We start from the raw sequence: 23,125 nt of genomic DNA on the forward strand, positions 1-23,125 counted from the left end.
ATCTCTTACCCATACTTTGTGACTGGGCAAATCACATAATCTCTCTGTGCCTGTGTTCTAAGACAGAAGAGGTATAGCTCTTCATGGAGTGAGAATTATATGAAATTATATGAAGTCTCTTCTCTCCTTTTTTCTCCCCCTCAATAAATAAATAAAATACTTTTGACAATGACAAATTTAAAGTGTTTACATCTTTAAAAAGCACAATACAAATACATAATACACATACATGCATATGATTAGAAATATAATCAACATGTGTTCCAACTTGCCTTTTCAGGTATGCTGTGATCTGTGTTGAATAATACATGTATGTATCCTGATGAATATAGCCTTCTCACAGAGACTGCTTTCTCTGTTGTAATGTTTTCTTTGACAGTATTGTAATCCTGTCCCTAACATTAATAAAAAGTCTTAAGAGCAAACTGCCACTTGGGAAAGTGCATTAATTCTTTTTGCTCATGACCTAATCAGTATAAATTTGAGTGCCCAAACATGATTAGTCATCATTTAAAGGCAGAGATAAAAACAGAAACAAGCTAGGGGGGACAGGTTTTGGTTTCTTACATTATGAATTAGGAAAATAAAACAATAAAAAGGCATCAGCTGTAGCTGCATGCATTAAGCCTCCCTAAGCAAACATTCTGAATGATGAATACATTAATACCCAATATTGAATATGCTCCAGGATCCTTATTCATTTAGTTTACTATGATTGAATGGGGAGGAAGGAATCTCAAGTTCTCTCAGAGGCTTTGCCATTAATTTTCCACATGACCTTAAGCAAGTTACTTTATCTACTTGTGTCTCATAAAAATGACAAGAAAAGTATAAGTACTGAGATACAGAAGAATATAATTTTAATTCTGAATTGAATAGGGAGCCTCCCCTCATCCTATATTGACTATTTTGGTCAGAGTGAACAGCCTGAAAACATTTATGCCTTTGCCTGTTTAAAGGAAAGTCATGGGGATAAGGAAATTATTGTTCCATTCTTGGCTTATGTTTATCTATAGTTTTTTCATGGAAATAAACCCATACATGACAGGTAAAAATTTTGCCTCTGATTTATGTTTTATGGGCCTGAAGATATTGAAGTTACACTAAAAATCCTTGAAATTATTGGACCATTGAGTTTTGGAACAGGACAGATGGTGGATGCCTTGTTTAATTCATAGTTCCTCTCTACCCAACTATTTTTTCCCTAAAAGGATCATAGGTTTCATAAACTCCTCCTTCATGGTTACATTCTTCTATCCCCTTCATATTTTGTTTTATCATTGATCTTTTCCTTCTTACTCAGCTAGGCGGGAACAATGTGTAGAACACTGGATCTGTCTTGAAGAATACTTGAATTCAAATACAGCTTCACACACTTACTAGCTGTGTGACTGTGATTAAATTATTAATAAATATAAATTAGGATTTACCAGATTGGAGCTCATGAAATTTATTAGTAAATATTTCTGTAAGAATTAGAGAATATAGTTAGCAAAAGTAGATTTAAACTTTAAACAGCCATATATTTGTTCTATCAATTGATCACTGAGCACATGGGCACATTTTTAGTCTTCTCCTAGACAAGTTCTGGGCTACACCTGTGTCTTTATCAATCCCTTGCTCCTAACACAAGTCCTTTTTTCTTCATAGAAAAGCTCTGTATGTTTATACAACCTATTTCTGAAGCTGGCTCTTTGCCTGTTTCAGTTTTCTCAACTGCAAAATGGGTGTCTTAATGGCCATGTACATTCCAGGATTGTTGTGAGGATGAACTGAGATAATATTTGTAAAGTGTTTAGCACAGTTCCTGTCACATAATAGTAGTTGATTTTTCTTTTCCCTATTCTATTCCCTCACCCTTTTCACATCTTACAGAGCAATGTCTACTATTGTCCCAGCATTCTCAGATATAGATAGAATAGGAGTAGTCAAGCAGAGAATCTTCATTGGTATTTATTAGAATGATAGGGCAGGAGCTGTACATATTCTTGCAAGGGTCTTAGATATATGTCTGAGTGGTTTGTGTTGTCCAAGGACACATTGGGATTGAATTTGGAATTTCATTTTATAGAATATTTGTATGTATTTGTGTGTGTGTTTGATCTCTGTGTGTGTGTGTTTGTGTGTATGTGTATGTGTGTGTGTTGTCAAGATTTGAACCTAGAGAGTACATTTTCTCTACAATGTATGTGACATCAATGTTTCATTCAGTGGATAATATTCATCATAGGTGGATATAAATTAAGATATCCCAGAATGGAGCTCATGAAATTTACTAGCAAAGATTTCTGTAAGAATTAGAGAATATGGTTAGCAAAAGTAGATTTCCATTTTAAACAGCCATATATTTGTCCCATCAATTGATCACTGAGCACATGAGCACATCTTTAGTCTTCTCCTAGACAAATTCTGTGCCTTTATCAATCGCTTGCTCCTCCTAACACAAGTCCTTCTTTCTTCATAGAAAAGCTATCTCCGAAGCTGGTTCCTTTCCTCCTCTCCCTAAATTTTTTTATTATATTCAGATGGTAGAATCATAGATTACAGAATTACAAAATGACTTAGAGGTATTCTGTTACTAATTCCCTAATTTTATAGCTGAAGAAACTGAGGCCCAGAAATAGTAAGTGAATTTGGTAAGATAATTTGTTAAGAATATATAAGTAATAAATGGCAGAACAGGGATCTGAACATAGGTTTTCTGACTTCCAAAAACACTGAATTTTCAACAAGTGTTAGTGCTGCTGTTCATTTATTTTGTTTTTGTCTGACTCTTTGTGACCCCATTTGGGGTTTTCATGGCAAAGATACTGAAGTAGTTGTCAAAGATATTGAGATAGTTTGCCATTTTCTTTTCCAACTCATTTTACAAATAAGAAACTGGGGCAGACAAGGTTAAGTGATTTGCCCAAGTTCATACAGCTAGTAAGTATCAGAAGGCAGATTTAAATTCATGAAGATGAGACTTCCTGACTACAAGCCCAGTGCTCAATCCATCTGTGCTCTATCCTATTGCTGGGGCAATTACCTTTATTCCTTACCTTCCATCTTTCCTTGCATTTTCTTATTCTCATTTCTTTTTTTCTTTCTCCCTCCCTTTTTTTTTTCTTTCATTCTCTTTTTTCTCCACCTTCCTTTCCTCTCCCTTCTGTGTTCCTTGTGTACCTATCCAATGTACTTTGCTTTTCCTCTATTCCTTCATTTTCCTTCATCTCCCTTCTCTTCTCTACTTTCCTGTCCTGTTTCCTTTCCCTCTCCCAATTCTTTCCCTTTCCCTCCTTTTCTACCCTTTTCCTCTCCTGTATTCCTTTCTCTCACTTCTGTCCCTTATCCTCTTCTTTCATTATTGTGTATTCCAGGCCCTTTTCCTTGTCCCAAACAAAAGAGCCACAGAATAAAAAGCATGAGCACCAATGGCTTAAATACAAGTTGGCAGACTAAATGATTAGGAAGAACAATTACAAGATTTCTCTGTCCAAGGGCCTGATGACTAGAGGGTTAGAAAGAAATGTTTCTGTTAGCCAAGTTGTCCCTTAGCGCCAAAGGAACTGCTTAGTAGTAACTTGGGTGATTGGAACTGCAAATAATCTCACTTCAGGCGTCTTAGATAACAGCACATTCAGGGCTGCCTTCCAGCTCTTTCCATTCCTTAGCACATAGTTGAATCTGTGAATTGATTTAGTTTCTCTTTTTGGCAAGCTTTTGGGAGCTAATCCCAACCCAATGGGATGAAAGACCTTCCTCTTCCTAAAGGGAATGTAAAAATAAAGACTAATTTTTACTCTTTGAAATATTTTCCTATACAATCTTAGATACCATAATGATTTTATCACTAATAAACATTTTTAGTTTCTCAAAACGAAAAGAAATGTTAGCACTAATTCTTTACCCTGCACTTTCAGTCACATCTTCCAGAAACAAATTTATTTAATTTCACATTAATCTCAAAGCATATGATTTCTAACTTAGATTGAGTTATTCAAACTGATATAGGCTGTCCTCCAACATGACTCAGCCCTAAAAATGATTCTGGGCAACATGTATAGGAATCTCAAGGGGAAAACAATATATGTATAAATATATCCTGGATTAATATTCAAGAATAGTTAAATAACCAAAATAGTTCACTGGTCTCTCTCCTGGAAAATATAAAAGGACTTCTCTTTCATAGATATCTTAGCTTTTCTCAATGGAAAAGGCTAGGTCTTAGCACTAATGAACAGGACAAAAGTTACTCTCTTAAAAGGTTAAGTACCTTCTTAGATATCTTTTTTAAATGAATTTAATGATATCTTTTATATTTAAATTGCCTAATCTCCTAACATTCCTTTCTTCTCTCTCTTTTGTTATCATAGGTGGAAGTAAATTAGTATTTCCCAGACTAGAGATCATGAAATTTGCTAGCAAGGATTTCCATAAGAATTAGAGAATATGGTAAACAAAAGTAGATTTCTATTTTAAACAACCACACACTTCTCCTCTCCTTTGATCACTGATCATCTGAGCACATCTTTAGTCTTCTAGACAAATTCTGGGCTGCCCAGGTGCCTTTCTCGATCTCTGACAAAAATCAATCTGACAAAAGTCATTCTTTGTAACAGAATAATTTTATAAAGAAAAGAGGAAGAAAAAACAGTTAGCAAAACTGAATAACACACCAAAAAAAATCTCAAAATATATGTAATATTCTCTACTTGTGAAGTAGGGTGGGATATCTTCTCATCTCTTCATTGAGGCCATGCTCAATTTTTAAAAAAATAATTCTGTAACATTCACTTATTTTTATTCCTTCCTTATATCATCTTTTTCCTCTTTCTTTTCTCTATTGCATCTCTTTCTTTCTATTTTACCTACCCCTCCTCCTTTTTCTTTAAGGTGATTCATCTTTGTATTTATGGAAAGATATATACTAAACTTATTGATTACCATGGCCCTTCTATGAAAGTAATACAAAATGTGAACCTTCTTACACTTTACATAAGGTAAAATCTTGAAATGTTTTGACCTAGCTCCAATAATGTTTCTAATGGAGCATTCAAAATGGTGAGAATTGAGTTTTGAAATAGCCAGGAGCTCTTGTAATGTTTTCCCTTTCAGAATATCTGCCTCCTTTTTTATAGGAAGGTTCATATCACAAAGACGACATTAGAGTGCCTAAACGGAGACTACGAGGTAGAACCAGGTTTTGGACATGAGAGGAACACTTTCTTGAAAAAGCATAATATTGAAACCTTTTTTATTGTACCATCCCATCGGAGAAAGGTAGGCAAATTCTTGCCTCTTCTATTCTATAATGTTAAATTGCCAATTTGAAGCTTAGTTGGAGTTTTTGTTTGTTTTTTTAAAGAATGTGTATGTCTATATTTTCAAATTTGTAGTTCTTCCCTACTCTGAACAACAAGTCTATGTATGAAAAAAGGACTGATGATATCCCCAAAGTTCAATCCTTCAGATTTCCTTTTTTACATATATGAAATCACCATATTTGGTACCCAACAGAGCACCTATTGAAAGGTCTACAACTAGTCATATTGGAATTGCAGTCATACATAACTAATTGGATTACAATGGGCAAATCATTTAAACTCTCTGATCTTCAGTTTCTTAATGTCTAAAGCTAAAGATATAATCCATGAATGTAAAATTATAAACATTAAAATTTTATCAATATAATATTATTAAATATGTGTATTTATTATATTTATTTTACTAGTAGGAGTAAAAAATGCTGAGTAACAGCTATTCGTTCTTCCAATAAAAATGATGTACAATGTATTTCTAATGAAGTGCAGAATCAATAACTAGAACTGCCACCAAATGCCTCTTTAATCTTAGACAACTCACTTAAACTCAACAAATCTGCATTTCTTCATCTGTAAAATGGTGACAGTAATACTAGCTTGGTGGAAGTTTGTAAATCTTATCATGCTAGAGAAATATATTATTATTACAACTTTGGCAATAGTCATTCACAGGTTATTGGAAGATGGTGTAGAGAAGTATTTTTACATTGCAGCACAAGTTGTGATACATTGACAAAATCTCTGGCTAATTTAGACCACATAGTATCACAGTTGCCAAAGGAAATATAACTTTTCTATTTAAACTCTAATGAATGGCAAGTTAACATCTTGCTCTAAAAACCAAATGCTTCCTTACGTTTCTCTTCCTCTCTCCTGTGAAGCATTTTCCTGAGTGATATGACTGCTCTGCCATATTATGATAGGCAAATAATTCTGCAACTTATTTCAGATAGTTCCTTTTCATAAGTACCCTAGTCAATATACCTCTTTCTATCAGGAAAAGTAAGCAGAAGCTCAATAGACACTCATCTATTTGTACTTTGAAACTTGTCCAATAGTCAGATTTACTGATTGACTTTTCATGATACTACGAAATGCAAGTTTTAGCTTCCCCATGTTTATGTCGGAAATGGTAAACATTTCTTTCCAATATATCTAATGACCTGAACAACCTGGTTTCCATTCCTGAACAATGGCAAAAAAAAAAAAAAAAAAAATTCTTCATGAATTGCACTCCCATCAATAGCTTTTACCAGCAAGGTCACAGACTAGTCAATATGTCACTTTGCAACTCACCACTGAATGATAGATATTTCCAATGGTATTGTACATCAGTCAGGACAGTGTTTCATCCATAAGCTTAAAAATTTCTAGAGGGTGCCTTGCATTTAATACAGAAGAATACCTTAGACTTAAAATAAGCTCAATAAATATTTATTAATGTATACACATAAAGAGCTGGAAGGAACATTAGTCCCTTAATTCAAATTTCTAATGCTTATCACTGTGGAAACTGAGACCCAGAGATGGAAAACAATGTGTCCAAGTTTACATATTTAATAAATAAACAAAAATTCATTCAATTTATTGTCAGTGATAAAGGGAGGAAGGGTCATAAAAATCTAGAGAATTTATCTAGCTAAATCAAGATGTCATCTGTTATTGCTTAATGTAGAGCATATTCTTCTTTTGCCTCAGCTGTTGAATACTTTTGGAAACTATATTCATATCACTGAATGAAGAAGAATCTCCTCAATACAAGAGATATATCAGTTAAACAAGGCATAGTAAAAGAAAAAAAGCTTCCAAAAGTGTTCATTTTAATAATTGGGGAGTGAATATTTATGGATCAAGATGATTCATCATATCTTTCTATCCAATTCTCCACAACTAAAATATGGTCATATATGAGAATTCTTTTTAATCTGTTGCATATTTCTTACATTTACTCAAAATAGGAAGAATGATGTACTACCATGAAGTACAGGGACCAGTGCCTCTTTAATGTTTTGGTAATGTGGAACTTAACTCTACCTTCTCCCAAAGAGAAATAGAAAATGTCTAGTTTTCCACCAGAGTATTTTTGTGTTTCAAAATGCAAAATTAGCATTTTACAAATGAACCACATACCAATTATTCTAAAATTAGATGTCAGAATATTCTTGGGATTTTTGTTTTTGTTCTTTCTTAAGCCATTATTAACACTGTAGTTTCAAATGTTTTGTATGTTCATTATTTCAACAGTTACTCATGGATACATAGAATTGTAGGCAAATTTATCCATATATTCTGAAGGGGATTTCCTTTGTTCTTTTATTTTCAAGTTCAATATACCAGCAAATTACTCATTTTGGTCCTATCCCTAAGGAAGTGAAATTCCTTTGGAAAAGCCATCTTCCATACATACCCCAAAGATAAGAGATTGGATATTGATTTTAGTCTTTTTTTTTATAAAGGCCCTAAGACAATTTTCTCAGCATGACCTAATTATTAGTAAGAACAAACAGTTTTTTTTTTTTTTTTTTCCCAAGGCATTTAAGGAACTCCTTCAACAAACACTGAATTCAATTTATTGTCTCATTCTAAACCCAAGGCTTCAAGTTTCCTGATTTTGTTGATGTAGAACTATTCCACTTTTTTTAAAACAAAAGATTGGGAAGTAGAAAGTGTGACCTAATCTAATGTTTGGTCTTCCTCAAAAAATGAGAACATTTAAATTCTATCTCTGTTTGAGGAGTTTGGAAACCAAATGATTCTTCCACAGGATTTTCAACAACCATCTCTTAGAAGTTCAATTGCTGTAATTTGGACTCCAATCAAGGCAGTTTAAATACACAAAGGGCCAGTTTACACTGTTTCCTCAAAGTCAAGTCAATGAACAGTTATTAAGCACCTCATGTGTGCCAGACACAATGCCATAGAAAGAAGAGCTAAAATACAGCTCCAGCCCTCACAGTCTAATGGAGAAGATAGCATGCGGATTCTGTGTATAGTGAAGAAATATTCAGTATAAATGAGAGATAATCTCAGGGGGAACACATTAGCAATAAAGGAAATCAAGAAAAGGTACTTGTAGAAAATGAGGCTTTAGCCTGAGGCTTGAAAGAAGCCAGAAAAACCAAGAGATAGACCTGAAGATGGAGACATTTAAAGCAAGCTGGAGAAATTGCTTGGAGTTGGGAGTTAGAGTGTCATTTATGAAGAACAGAAAAGGAGTCAATGTTGCTGGTTTCCAGAGTATGAAGAAAGTATAAGGAGAAGAGCAGAAAGAAGGAAGGCATGCAATGATTGGAAGAGTAGGAAGTACAGATTATAAAAGGCTTTAAAAGTTAAATGGAGGGTTCTATGTTTGATACAAGAAAACTAATATAGTGTTCATTCTGTTGCTTTGTGCCTTAACCTAAGGTTCTTTTGGCAACAGATCTTAGAAAGATTGTACTGTTACCAGTCTGATTATTGTGTTCTTACAACTGGCAGAAACAGAAATGGATTTTCAATCTGCCACTAAGTAAAGGATATTAAGGAACCATTTCATGTATAATTCTTCCATTGGCAAAGGATATTATTCTTTTTTCTCTTTCTAAATATGAAGACCTAGAAAATGAATAATAGTAGCTTATGTCAATGAGGGAACATTCTAATTTTGCAATCACCATCAGATGTTCCACTAAAGAAGGTATTCCTGGAAAATTTAAGTAAAAAGAGGATGATACTTAATATTAGATGATAATCAAATATCAAGTAGTATTTATTCTATGATGAGAAGGAAATGAACAATTGAAATTATTTTCCAAAATATTGTTGTTAATATACCAATGCCTAGCAGTAGGTTAGAATTCTGGACTAAGGAGAATACAGGTCATCTACTATCAATTATCAGTGGTCATTTTTCATTGATTCATAAGGACTTTCAAATGACTGTCTGATTCTAGCATATAACTAAACTACAAACTATTTGTAAAGCTATGTGTATATGTTGATATATATATATATATATGTATGTATGTATGTGTGTATATATATATGATTCAGACTTAAATAGTAACATGAGAAAAATCTATTAAAACCACGTCAAGTATGTATGTGTGTATATACATCATACATACACATATAATTTGTATGTATGAGGCAGCCAGATGGATTAGTAGATAGAGTTCTAAGCCTGGAATCAAAATGACTCATCTTACTGAATTCAAATGGGGGCCTCAGATACTTACTAACTGTGTGATCCTGATCGACTCACTTAATTCTATTTGCCACAGTTTGTTCATATATAAAATGAACTAGAGAAAGAAATAGCAAACCACTGTATTTTTGCTAAGAAAATACCAGAGTCACAAAGAGGCAAACATTCATGAAAAACAAGTGAATAACAGCAAAAAATATGTATATACACAATACATATATATATATATATATATATTCATTTGTAAATATATATGTATATATATTTATAGACTTTATCCTGTGAGAAAAAAATTATTAGAAAAAAGAAAAGTGAAATAAGTATAAAATCAATAAGAGATCAGGAGAAACAACATTGTTAAATGATTTAAATTTAAATGATTTAAATAATGTGTATTGATATTCTGCATTATCTCTGATCACCTGAGCACAAGAAAACAAATGATCTCTTTGAGATATTACTTAAATCCTCAATGACATCCTAGCATTAAAAATATATTTAATATAATATATTTATATACATACACAGGCATATATGTATTTTAATGGAATCATGAATATAGTTCATTTTTGTTTCACATTTTTATTCATAGGGAATACTATTATCAATGATCTATTAATAATATAAAATTAGTGATGAAGTCTAGATGCTTCTTTGAAGACCCACTAAAAGCATTATATAACAAATTACATTTGTAAAATCAATCTGAGTTTTAATAATGAAACTAGTATTTTTTTGCACTTTAAAATTGACAAAATACTTTTATAAATATTTCGCTTAATCCTGAGAACAACTGTGTAAAGTTTGTGCTATTATTATTCTTATATTACAGATGAGGAAACTGAGCAAGCAAAGGCTGTGACTTATCTGAGGCAAGATATGAACTCAGGTTTTTCTGACCAGACTCCAAGTCTAGCACTCTCTCTATTGTGCCACTTATAAAGGATAATGTATAGAGGTACAGGTTTTCATATTTAGCCCTCAAGTAAAAATCCCAGAAAGGATTTTGTTAAGTGTGAAAATAAACATTTTTTTACAAGCAAAGAATCTTGGGAGACTGGAGTTTCAGGTCATATACAGTGTTTTTAGTCTGTTAATTCTTAGTAATACACACAGACATCTATGTGTGTATGTATACATACATATGTACATGTAGTATGTATACACATGCATATATGCATGAGATATGTCTATGTGCATGTCTGTTTGAATAAATGATTCCCCAAGTTAATGTTGTTTGCAAAACATTTTGCATAATAACTTAAAGATTTTCTCTATCAAAAGGCAATTTCTTTGATTTGTGTTGTAATGAGATCCTTAGTCTCCTAATTTGTGTTCTAAATTGTTTCATTCAATATAGTTTCTGGGAATTAGAGCCTAGTTAAATTGAAAGCATCACTCATAGCTGAATGTTGCAAATTGAATGAGTTTTATACTAAGTTCCTGGAGCCAATCAGGAATTGTTACCTTGGTGAGTGAGCCAAGGCCTGGGCTTTCCAATGGGACTCCATTTCATTTGGCAGTCATAACAAGTGGGTCTAGACTAGCAACTCTGTATTCTCTTAGTCCCAGACAGGTTAAGGTGCCAAGGAATTGGGGTAATATCTCAGTTGTTCTGCATGTCAGGTTTTGACTAAGAATGATGAGACCCACAATGTCATGGGAAGCATTAACCACACTGTTTCTTTCACTTATGTATGACTCTGCCTACTTCACCCTCAACCTCCTATGTACATAAATAGCACTAGGAATGATTTAATGATAGCTGGATCCTCTAAGCTCTAGCACTACTACTATACTCACAAATACACCTCCTCCCCCCCCCCACATACCCTATACATTATGATCTGTATGTTTTTTAATAATTAATTAATTTTATAATTATAATTTTTTGACAGTACATACGCATGGAAAATTTTTTTACAACATTGTCCCTTGCATTCACTTTTCCAAATTTTCCCCTCCCTCCCTCTACTTCCTCTCCTATAAAGGGGATCTTAATGCTAGATATATTGACTTCAAATTTTTTCCATTTGATAACTTGTGACCTGTTGATTACCAAATATAATTAATCTTAATGGCTTATAAAGGCCTCTGCTGCTCTCAAGTGAAAATCTTATGCTACTAAAGTAAATATATATATATATATATATATATATATATATATATGCATATATATATACATGTATATATATTCTATAATTAGTAATATCCACAAATTATCATAGAGAAAGACAAGGTGGTATTCTAAAAGAATATAGTTCTTGGACTCAGGAGATATAGATGTGAATCCCATTTTGCATTAATTATCTATGATAGATTATTTATTAAGCAATTACTATATACCAATCACTGTGCTAAAGTGCTAGAAATCTAAAAATAAGAAAACCAAACAAACTCTACTCTCAAGAGCCTGTGTTCTAATAGGGGAAGTCAAATTAAAAAACAAAACACAGTGATGAAAATTAGGTGGGGGAGAGGAGAGTACCTACAAGAAGGCAAGAAACTGTTGTGGAGTGAAGTCGAATAGAGTCATATATAAGTGAAGGGAGCAGTGTGGTTAGTGCTTCTCATAATATTGTGGTTCTAAACAGGGACTCACAATTTAATCTGTAGGCTTCTTTGGGGATAAGCTTCAGGGGAACAAGGCAGTGAGTATGAAAGGAGAGTAGATGAGAGAGACAGAGACAGACAGAGAGAGGAGGAAGAGATAGAGAAAGAGAGAGAGAGGGAGGGAGGGAGGGAGGGAGAGAGGGAGGGAGAGAGAGAGAGAGAGAGAGAGAGAGAGAGAGAGAGAGAGAGAGAGAGAGAGAGAGAGAGAGAGAGAGAGAGAGAGAGAGAGAGAGAGAAAGAGAGAGAGAGAGAGAGAGAGAGAGAGCACTTTAAGTAAAGCAAGAAACATGGCAGGAAAGCTGGAACAAGTCACAAACTCTGTGAGCCTTAGTTTCCTTATCACAAAAATGAAAGTGTTGAATTACATAGTTTACTAAGTTGGGTATGGGATGGGTTATCAGTAGATCTTTCATCTCTCACTTCTGTGATTCTGATTATCTTTTCATCTCATCCAAAAATGATTTGATCACTTTATAAATTGATTTATAAATACAAATGCTGATAATACTGCAGTCTATTTTGTTTCTTGGTGATAAGAGGAGCTTTTCTGTTAGTTTTATTGTTGAGTTGTTTTTCATTCTTATCCCAGTTTTGTGATTCCTTTGAGGGATTTCTTTATTGGAGTGGTATGCCATTTCCTTTTCTAGCTCTTTACAGATGAAGAAACTGAGGCAAAGAAGGTTAAGTGACTTGCCAGAATCCTATAGTTAGAATTGTCTGAGTCTGTATCTGAATTCAGAAAGATGAGTCTTCCTTTAGGCTCTGTCTCTAGACTCTGTCTATTATGTTACCCAATTGTCCCTCTCTGTTACAGTAGGTGACAAATATCATGGCATGTAAGAGGTACTCTGTAACAATCTTGCCTGCAGCTGGGCTGGCAGCAACGACCGGAGCCTCAGTTATCTCCTCAGTAATAAAAACAGACAAATGTATAGCACTTCAAAGGTTAAAAAAAAAAAGGCTTTGCCCATATGCATGTCTCATCACAACCCCAAAGGAGAAGCCACAGGCATTATTCCTCTCATTTTACAAGTTTTCAAGGCAGAAGTGAAATCAAGGTCTTCTCTACTTCCTGATCCTAGAGAAATGTAAATAGAGATTTAATGACCAGAAGTAGCATTGAAGGGATTCTTGCACTGGGGTGAGTTCTAAATTAGGTCATATTTAATATCTCCAACTTGAAGAATCTACAATTGCAATATGGCTATACTGATCTATATCTATTTCTTCATTTACTGATCAATCAGTCTTTCAAAGTCTTTGTTGGATAGCTTGCCCAGGGCCACTTTGTGTTCTTACAGACTGGACCCAGAAGCAAGTTCAGTTGTACAGTTGCGATAAGGAAAGTAAATAATATCTGATCCCATAGTGGTTCACTATCACTCTGTCCCACAGTGGTATGTGCTGGATGAGACTAGTGTAGCCACTAATTCCAGCTGAAATAAATACTTATTACTCTTCCTTTCCCTTCCCTTCCCTCTCCTACACACACACACACACACACACACACACACACACACACACACACACACGCAAACACTTGAAGGAAACCCAACGCAAAAGCTTTAGTACCATTTGAGTAGAAATTCCCTTATTCACTAACTCAATTTGGGGCATCCAATAAAGCCAGGCAATTTATTTAAATTATTATTTATAATTTTGGTTTTTCCTAGAAGAATATAAAATAAAAACAATACACAAATATTTGGGATCATAGAATTTAGAACTAGAAAGATAACTTAAAGATCAATTAGTATGATAGTGATTTTACAGATAAGGAAACTAAGACCCAGAAATAGAAGGTAATTTGTATAATTGAGATTATAATAATTCAAAAAGATTGGTGCAATAAACTTAAAACAAAAAGATCATTTGGATTTGACAACACTGGCCTACTCCTTTATGATTTCTTCCTTCTCTTATATTCCATGAGTCCCTAACATTTCTGTTGACTTTGACAGAATGCTACACTCTATCCCCTTCCCCAGGAAAAATATCCTATGTACCACCCTCTCCCCATTGATAAGGCAAGTAGGTGGCAAAAAGGATAGAGTGCTGGGTCTAGAGTGAAGAAGACCTGAGTTTGAATCTGGCCTTGGTCACTTGTGTGACCCTGAGCAAGTCACTTAATTCTGCCTCGATTTCTTCATCTGTAAAATCAGCCATAGAAGCAAGCCACTCTACTATCTTTGCCAAGAAAATACCAAAAGGGGTCATAAAAGTTAACAAGTTGTTAACAACATTGATGGATTCTTTTGAAATAGTTTTGGGATTCAGATTCTTCTTCAATATATTTTCCATCCTGACATCAGGAAACTCCCAAGACCTAGACTAAGATGACTATGAGCACTGATTTCACATTTAGATGTGAGAAAAAAAGAATAATTACAATAAACAAAAGAATCAATACCATTTGATCATGTGGATCACATGTCATCTATCATCAGTTATTAAATAAATACCATACTCAACAACTGGGGTATTTCTTTGGGAAAGAGAGAATATTGAATTTAATAAGATAAATAACTTTGGATTTATATATATTTAGTAGGGAGTATTGCTTAAGCTTTAAGTACTAGATCGTCATTGACCACTTTCTCATTACACCTTTTATATTTGTTTTTCCTGTTCACTCCCCTTCCCTCTTCTGCAGTCCAATTGATGCACTCAGTCAACAAACGTTTATTGCACACTTACTATCTGCCAAATATTGTGCAAAGTGCTGAGTATGAAAATAAAATAAAATAAAAACAAATACCAGTCCTGAAACTGACCTTAGGAAAAGATATAAATCATATTTTCTGTGTTTCTGGCCAACATTTCCTGGAACTGTTATTTTCCCCTTTTTTCATTCATTATTTTTCATTTTAACCTATCTAGACAGAGAACATTTTCATTATTGAACTATGGTATTGGCTTATTACATTTCAACTAGTTTCAACTCAATCAACGAACATTTGTGAAGGATGTATTATTAACACTGTGATATTGAATTTGGATATGATAACAGCCCACCATCTTGATGGAAAGTCTGGTCTGATAGATGGGTGAGACTCATACTGGATACAGAAAACAATAACATACCACATATTATTCATGATAAGTATCTTAGAAACACACGGAGCAGAATGTTTGGATTAGAATCGGAAGCATTTATGTGGGTATATTTTATAGTGCATACCTTAATTATCATTTGTGGTTTAAGTTTCTTATCTATATTTACATAGTTATCGATTACTCTATAGATCTGTATATTTTATATTTTTAAAAGTATTTATAGAAACCAACAATCAGGTGCAAAAGGATTTTTAGGAGTGGAGGGTAGCAGCCCATTTAAGAGTACAACACAGCTGGGTTATTACCGCCTTAACTCTCTGGTTTCCCAACTATTACTAGAGGCCTATTCCCAGAAGCTACTGGGGAGAAGGAAATGTCCCTTGTCAGTCATTTTTTGAAATGTACCCTTTCACAGATTTCTTGACAGCCATTTAGTCCCTTCTTCATCATTTCCTGCTTATCTATTTGAGAGGAATTTGACTTTGACTTTTACATAAATTCAAACTGTGCCTTCCCCTGTCCCAGTACTCTCATAATGTGGATTTTGTATTTATCACTTTTGGTATTATTTTTGTTAACATTTAATGATATATTTGTTTGATATTTTCCTTCCTTATCTAATATTCTAGAAGGAATGCATTAATATTGTTTTATGTTATTTTTTTCTTCTAATAGTAAGGTTTCTGACAAAGATGTGTCTTTAGAATTGATTTTTATTCATGGAGAGATTAATTTATTAGCTATCTACATTTTATCAATGTGGCTGTGGCTTATTTTAATATTTCTTTTTGTTTTTTACCCCTTGTTTCTTTGCACAGATATTTCCTGGACTTATTCTCTCAGATATAAAACCAGCCAAAAGGATGAAGTTCAAAACGGTCTGTTACTTGCTGGTCCAGCTAATGCACTGTCGGAAGATGTTTAAAGCAGAAATCCCATTCTCCAATGTCATGACTTGTGAGGATGATGACAAGGTAATAAAGAGCCTTGAAGTGATCTGTCTAAGGGTGTCCATTTCTGCTTCATAGAACACAGAGGGTACTAAATAATCAGATTAGAAAGAAAAGGGAGAACTCATTTCTAGTCATGAATGTGTATAAGGTTATGATCAAATATATTATCTAATTTTCAAAGAAAGAAAAATTTCAGAAAAAGGGATTCAAAAATACATTTTAATTTTTTTCTTAAAACCTTACAGATTTCCCCCTAATTTGAAGTAAGGAAGTTCTTTTTGTATCCCTTAAATCTGAATTTCAATCTAAGATATAAGGCCTTTTTTTTGCAATTATATGGTTCAACGCTATTTTTCATGGATTTGGATTCAATGTAGGGTGATTAAAATGAAAATCTTTAGGTTATTTGGCTTGAGTCCACATCTCACTTTGAATTGGAAACCTCTAATCTAAGTCTAGATATCCATTTTATGACTGTTAAACAGATCAACTAGGAACCATATGTTGAAATAGTAAAATATTTAATTGGTATTGAACAATAAAGAGATAAATATAAAGAAAATTTCTTAATTTTTATTTCCAAAATAGTACAACTTTATTATTGATTCATAATGCAGCTTCTCTAAGATTTGAGACAAAAGTTGTAAAAGCTTACTCGGGCTCAAGACTTTGTCTCTGGGTAGCTATAAGGTATTATTTTGTTGTCCCTGAGGCAGAATACTTCAGTGAAAGACAGACTATGCTTAAGATTGTCTTTTCCCTTTATTCATCTCAGCATGCCTAGTTTTTATAGGCTTTTTCTTTACCCTGTGGCTCCCAGTCATGTTGTCTCCATGTAGACACATTATCAATGCATAAGGAAGGGCAATTCCCAAGTTCTTTCACTGATTAACTGACCAGAACAGAAAACCTCTTTGATTTTTTCTGTATTGGGAGTAGAGAATCTCTCTTCTGGTTTTTCTATGCTGGAAGGGGAATATATTTTTTCTTCTTCTAAGGGAAAGGAGTATATAACAATCTATACCATACTCTTGAGAACTGCCAATTAATTGTACCTATTATACTATCTGAAGAAAAAAACAGGATGACAACAATAAATATTGTTAATCATTGTCTATTTTAAAATTTGTTTGAATCATATCATAAAGTCTTTAAACTTTTCTCTTTAAGTAAATATATTTCTCTTATGCTTTCTTCATAGAGTTACTTCCAAATTTTAAATAATTATTCTTTTTTAATCTTTCCATAAATTATTCTTCAAATCATAGAACCCCAAATTGGGCAGACTATTATGTTTAGAAAATGACCAGAATTAAGATCCTTCCTTTAGGACCACAAATTCATTTAACTTGTCTTCCAATGGCAGCTGGGTGGCACAGTGGATAGATAGAACATTGTGCCTAAAATAAGGAAGACTCATTTTCATGAGTTCAAATTGATCTCAAACACTTACTATGTGACCCTAGGGAAATCGCTTAACACCTTTCCCCTCAGTTTCCTCATCTATAAAATGAGTTGGGGAAGGAAATGACAAAAAAGGCTCTAGTATTTTTGTCAAGAAAATGCCAAATGGGTTTATGAAGAGTAGGATATGACTGAAACAACTGAACAATAGTAACAAAGTGAGGAGGGTTATTTATATGATGTCCAATTTTTTTTCAGCTCTATTATGCCACTATAGAATACATAAAGGCCCTGTTAGGTAAAAAGCTCTAAAAAGATATATTGAAAGACCAATGGACTTTGATTCACAAGATCTGAGTCTTGATTTTAATTTATAGTCCAGGGCTATGGTCAGGATCTCTTTGGGCTTCATCACAAAATGAAGGAGGCAAAAGTGAACCATTCGTCTATAAAAGCCCTTCTAGAAATCACATTTTTAAGATTGCTGAGGATCCGTAAACTTGGGTATTGGTAAGATCAATCTTCAGATTTCTAAAATAAAGATCAAGAGCTCAAACAATGTATATGTGTGAGTGTGTGTGTGTTTGTGTGTGTGTGTGTGTGTGTGTGTGTGTGTGAGTAAGTGTGTGAAAGATGAGAAAGAATGGAGGAGGCTCACTTAAAAAAGAGTAAGAACCAATTTTCTCCTAGTGAGAGAAGTATATGCTGTATTCTTCTATCTTCTTTATTCCAAACAGAATGGCAGAAGGGAACTGATTGAAATCTGTTGGAGTATAATGTGTTAGATTAGGTTATACTGGTCAAGGGGGAGTAGACTGAACTGTTGTTATCAGAAGCAAACTATGATTTACAATCTCTCTCTCTTCACTCCCACTTAAATTCCCTCTGCCCCCATCCAAAATAAAGCCCTAATATCATAATTCAACCATTTACTACCTGTATTGTCACACTTGCAACAAAGACAGATAAATGATCTTCATATCAGTCTGTAGCATTGAAGAGTATGTATAAGGGAAAGAGTAGTAATCTTGTTTTTGTTATCTGCTTTCATGCCTTACCTTTCTTGCTGTATGTCATGGAGCAAGTTATTTATGGATCGTCTAACATATAATAAACCTTAAAGTGCTAAAATGTGAAATTATCATTAGTATCAATACTAATAACAATAAATCCAAGATCATATAGACACTGAATAATATTACAAAATAGGGATTTTATTCTTCCCTCCATAATCTACTTCCTTATCTGAAGGTCAAAGCCCAGAAAATATTTGGTGAAATTTTAATTTCACTTGTGCTTCTGAAAGTCCTTATCTTTAGGGATCTCATGGCTTTGGAAATAAGAGCTTCAAGCAACAAACCTATATTACCTAACATTTTAGAAATTTTTCCTGATGTTCTGCCTATTAAAATATCTTCCAGAATATTCCCCACTTCCCACTAAAACCTCTTGTTCAGTAGATGGCTTCCATTATCCCTATTCTGATTATTAAGAGAATTTTCATTCAAACATGAATGATATTGTTTTAACCTTCCCTATAGTATTGCATCTAGAAAGAAAGCCCCTTAACTGGAATAAAAACTGGAACTTCCTCTGAGGGGTAGAATGTGTAAGGGACATAATTTTGAGCCATCTTATGTCTCTGAACTATTTTATTTCCTATTCTAGTTAGCCAGATTAAAAGATTTAGAATCGATATTATTTAGAATGAAATAAGGTAACTTGGTATGATGATAGCTGACTTCAAAATTAAGAAACCCAGTGAAGTCATGTCTCTGGACACATCTTGGCTATGTCACTGGGAGGAAGTCAATTATTCTATCATTAGCTCTGTAAATCTATAATTCGCAAAGAGATTTGCAATGTCTATAATTTGCAAATATGCTAACCTGCATAGGCAGAGGAAATCCCTTCAATTGGGATTTCACCATACCAACGAAATAATAGATTTACCTCTATCCAAATAGAATATAGCCACATGCCATTCACTGGACTTTTCTCATGTTTTCCAGTGATTTTATACCTGAGTAAAATCAAATAATAACTGCTAATGAATGAGCACATGAATCAGTACAATTGGAATTCAAAAGAAGTAAAACAATAATAGTTATCATTTACATGGCACTTAAATGTTTATAAGGTTTATTTATAAAACAAAATTTTAAGGTTTGCAAACCACTTTATACAGATTTTGCTATTGGATCTTTACAACAACAATGTGAATTAGATGCCCCTATTATTCCTATTTTTACAGATGAGGAAATGGAGGCTGAGATGTTCAGGTACTCTAGGGTCATACCACTGTATCTGGGTGATGTGAACATGTGAACCCTATTCTTTTTAATGCCAAGTTCAGCTAGTCATCTTGTGGAAAAGGAAGATGTGACATCCAAATTCCTCAGCTCCTATACTCAAAAAGGGATAAAATTGGTATATAGTGAGATGAAATATTATCTCTGGGTCTGTATGATACATTCTAATCCATATATAATCTTCCTTGTTCTTACTCTTATTTACATTATAATTCCCATATACCTTTCAGGTCTACATGAAGGCATTTCTGCCTTGTTTAATATATCTTTAACATTTTCTCTCTTGCCTTGTGCTAATTCTTCTCATGTAAGGTGACAAGAAGACACAAAACCTTATAATATGTTCTTAAATCTTGTGTGGAATAGTTTAGAAATCTAATTACCATTTGTCTTGTGAATTTCAAGCAATTGATTGTCAAATCAACTTTTGAAACAAAATCCATTCTTATTGAAGAAGTGTTGATATTAGCATTGCAGCCTGCTAGCTTCAATATCAAATTTTTAATTAGTTCTTTCAATCTTCAAGATGCTGGTAATGCTATGATAATATTAATAAGAACATAGCTCTTACCTTCAAGTAGCTTTCAATCTACTAATGGAATATGGGATATACACATATTTATGATGCAAAATAGAATGTGCATGATAAAGGCAAAAGAGAATTCCACAGTAGGCTTAGAAAAATTGTTTTGTGAACATTAACCTAACCAGAAATTTAGGTATGAAATTATGGCTGGAAGAGTCCAAGATACCATCACTTCATTTTCTATGCCAGTAGATGGGGTTGTTACATCATCTGATGCATGACTTCTGAGCCATAGACGTGGTATTTGGGAATTGCCATATCAGATTTTATTCTATTGAATGTCTAATTCTAATGAAAAAATTTGAAAAGTATAAAATGAAATGGCTCAATTTATCAGTGTTAGGATGTTCTCAGTTAGCAGGAGTAGTAATAGCCATTGAACTTTTCATTTTATGGAGTTTAGCACTTGTCAGAGCAAATTCACATAAGTAAAAGTGGTTCAATATTCATTCACATTTGGGCTTTCTTTTTCCCATGTCTTCACTAAATTTTGTGATTCTCTTTCTTAGCTCTTATCACATAGAATGCTATATGTAATAAGCACTTAAAATAGTGACTGAATTTTAAAATTTCACTTACTTATCACTTATCCTTAGGGATTCCATGGCTTTGGAAATAAGAGCTTCAAACAGTAATCTCTGCATTGGGTTTGATGTTCCTTGTGTCTAAAGAAGATGGTCAATAAAATCACCAGTCCAATGTCACTTCTTTCACTAGAATTTGGACCTCAGTTGGCCTAAGGAAAAATGTATAGGATCCTGGAAGTAGCCATAACTGACATTAACTCCTAAGACTGTCTGGGGGTTGAAAGATCATCTCATTTAACAAAAATTTAAAGAAGAATTTGCTTTCTGATATTCCTTAACAAGTGATAATTCAGCCTTTGTTTTAAGATGCCTAGTGAGAGTAATCTTACTAATTCTAAAAGTTCAAGTTTTGAACAACCCTATCATTATTTTTATGGAGAACTTTGTTTCTTTCTAACTTTCAATTTTCAGTGGCCCTCTGAAGTTACACAGAATAAATACGCTGATAATAATTGCCAGCATTTATGTAGAGCTTTAAGATTTATAAAGCATTTTCCATATGTTAACTCACTTGAATCATCACAACCACCTTATAAAATAGGTATTATTATACATCCCCATTTTATAGATGAAGAAACTGAACATAAAGTTGTTAAATGTCTTGCTTATTGGCATACAACCGATATATATATTTGAGACAGGATTCAAGCTCAGTTCTATTTACTCCACTACCTAGTTATTTGCCACTTTCTGACTTCCAAGGGATGACAGACCTTCAGTCTTTGGAAGAAAGGAACCATTTCTGCTTTCTAAATTCTTTCTTCTTTAAGCTAAGCATTTTCACTTCTCCCAATGATTTCTTATATGACTTGGTTTTGTGCTTTTGACCCTTCTTTGAAAAAAAAACTTTAAATTTCCAATGTCTTTCTTTAAGTATTCCCCCCCCCAAAAAAAAAAAAAAAAAACTAGACCCAATACTACAGATAAAAATTCTTTATTAAGTTTCCCATTACTAATTTCAGGGGGCTATAACTTCACATGATCTGGATACTATATGTCTTTTTATATAAAGTAACCCGAGATTGTAAAAATTACTACTTATACTATTAGCTTTTCAAATCTTATTTTAAATTATACTCTTAGGTCTTTTCACTGGAATAGCTGCAAATATAAGGGTTCCTTATGCTACAATAACAGATGGTTGAGCTCATTTTCAAACCCTTGTAATAAAACTCATTTTCTCATATTTCCATGTCCCAAACTGGCCTATGCCTTTCTATAAAACTGAAAATTCTCATGATCATTATAAGCTGAGATAAGAATCTGTGCACTGATACTTTTAAACTAAAAAGTGGTAGCAGCCAGTGGAGGATGATAGGAAGGTACAAGGATGGTCTGCATCACTGCAAAGGTCCCCTAAGGGAGCATAAAAGAGATCTTGGTTTAGAATTGAAATGGGCCTATAGAATCATCTACTCCTCCCCTTTGATTTTACATTTGAGAAAATTGAGGTTAGAAAAATAAAATGTCCAAAGCAATATAAATAGTAAATAATATGTCAGAGAATAGGATCCAGGTACAATTCAGAAGATCATATGTTTAGAATTGGAAGGAAATTTAAAGACCATGAAATCTAATCCTTTTTAATTTTACAGTTGAGAAAACTGAAGAGCATAATGGTTAAGTGAATTGTTCTGGGTTTCACAGCTAATAAGCAATTTGAACCCCGGCCTTCCTTCTTCAAGTCCTGCTATAATCTTTGGTACTTATGAGGAATCCAAATAACTCAACCAACTCCTTTATTAGTTTCTCTAAAGTGAAGATACTAAACTTCTTTCCTTCTGAATGGCTTCTGGTTTTATTAATACTGAGGATGCTACTATGGGTGAAGTTTAATTTCTCCAAGTGTTTCAGCTTGGTTATTGTACAAAAATTATACATTGAGTATGAATAGTTAAATTATTCATAGACAGCCTGAGAAGTATATAATGAACTTGCTACCCTCTACTCCTATAGCTTACATCTCCACTACCAGTGCTGTTGAAATCCAATGAGGGCACTCAGATTTGAAGCTCACTGTGTCTAAATGAATGGGAAGTTGCAAAATGGAAAATTTAGGAATGTTTGGTCATGTATCAGGGAAAGAAAGGAGCAAATTCAGAAAGTCAAAAGGAGCTAGAGAGA

General features: G+C 33.5%; 1 protein-coding gene across 2 annotated transcripts in view; it reads left to right on the plus strand.

Moving 5' to 3' along the window:
- The window catches only part of ADCY1 (adenylate cyclase 1), a 359,348-nt gene that overhangs the window by 254,799 nt on the left and 81,424 nt on the right, over window positions 1–23,125 (plus strand). For both annotated transcript variants that reach the window (XR_012484928.1, XM_074283571.1), the window contains exons 7-8: window positions 5,121–5,262; window positions 15,978–16,133. Coding sequence is in view for 1 of the 2 variants with exons in the window: in XM_074283571.1 (XP_074139672.1) it covers window positions 5,121–5,262; window positions 15,978–16,133 (298 nt within the window). In the remaining variant the exon portion in view is untranslated. The remainder of the gene's footprint in view (window positions 1–5,120; window positions 5,263–15,977; window positions 16,134–23,125) is intronic.

Source organism: Sminthopsis crassicaudata, chromosome 1 (assembly GCF_048593235.1).
Source record: "Sminthopsis crassicaudata isolate SCR6 chromosome 1, ASM4859323v1, whole genome shotgun sequence".
Classification (NCBI taxonomy): domain Eukaryota; kingdom Metazoa; phylum Chordata; class Mammalia; order Dasyuromorphia; family Dasyuridae; genus Sminthopsis; species Sminthopsis crassicaudata.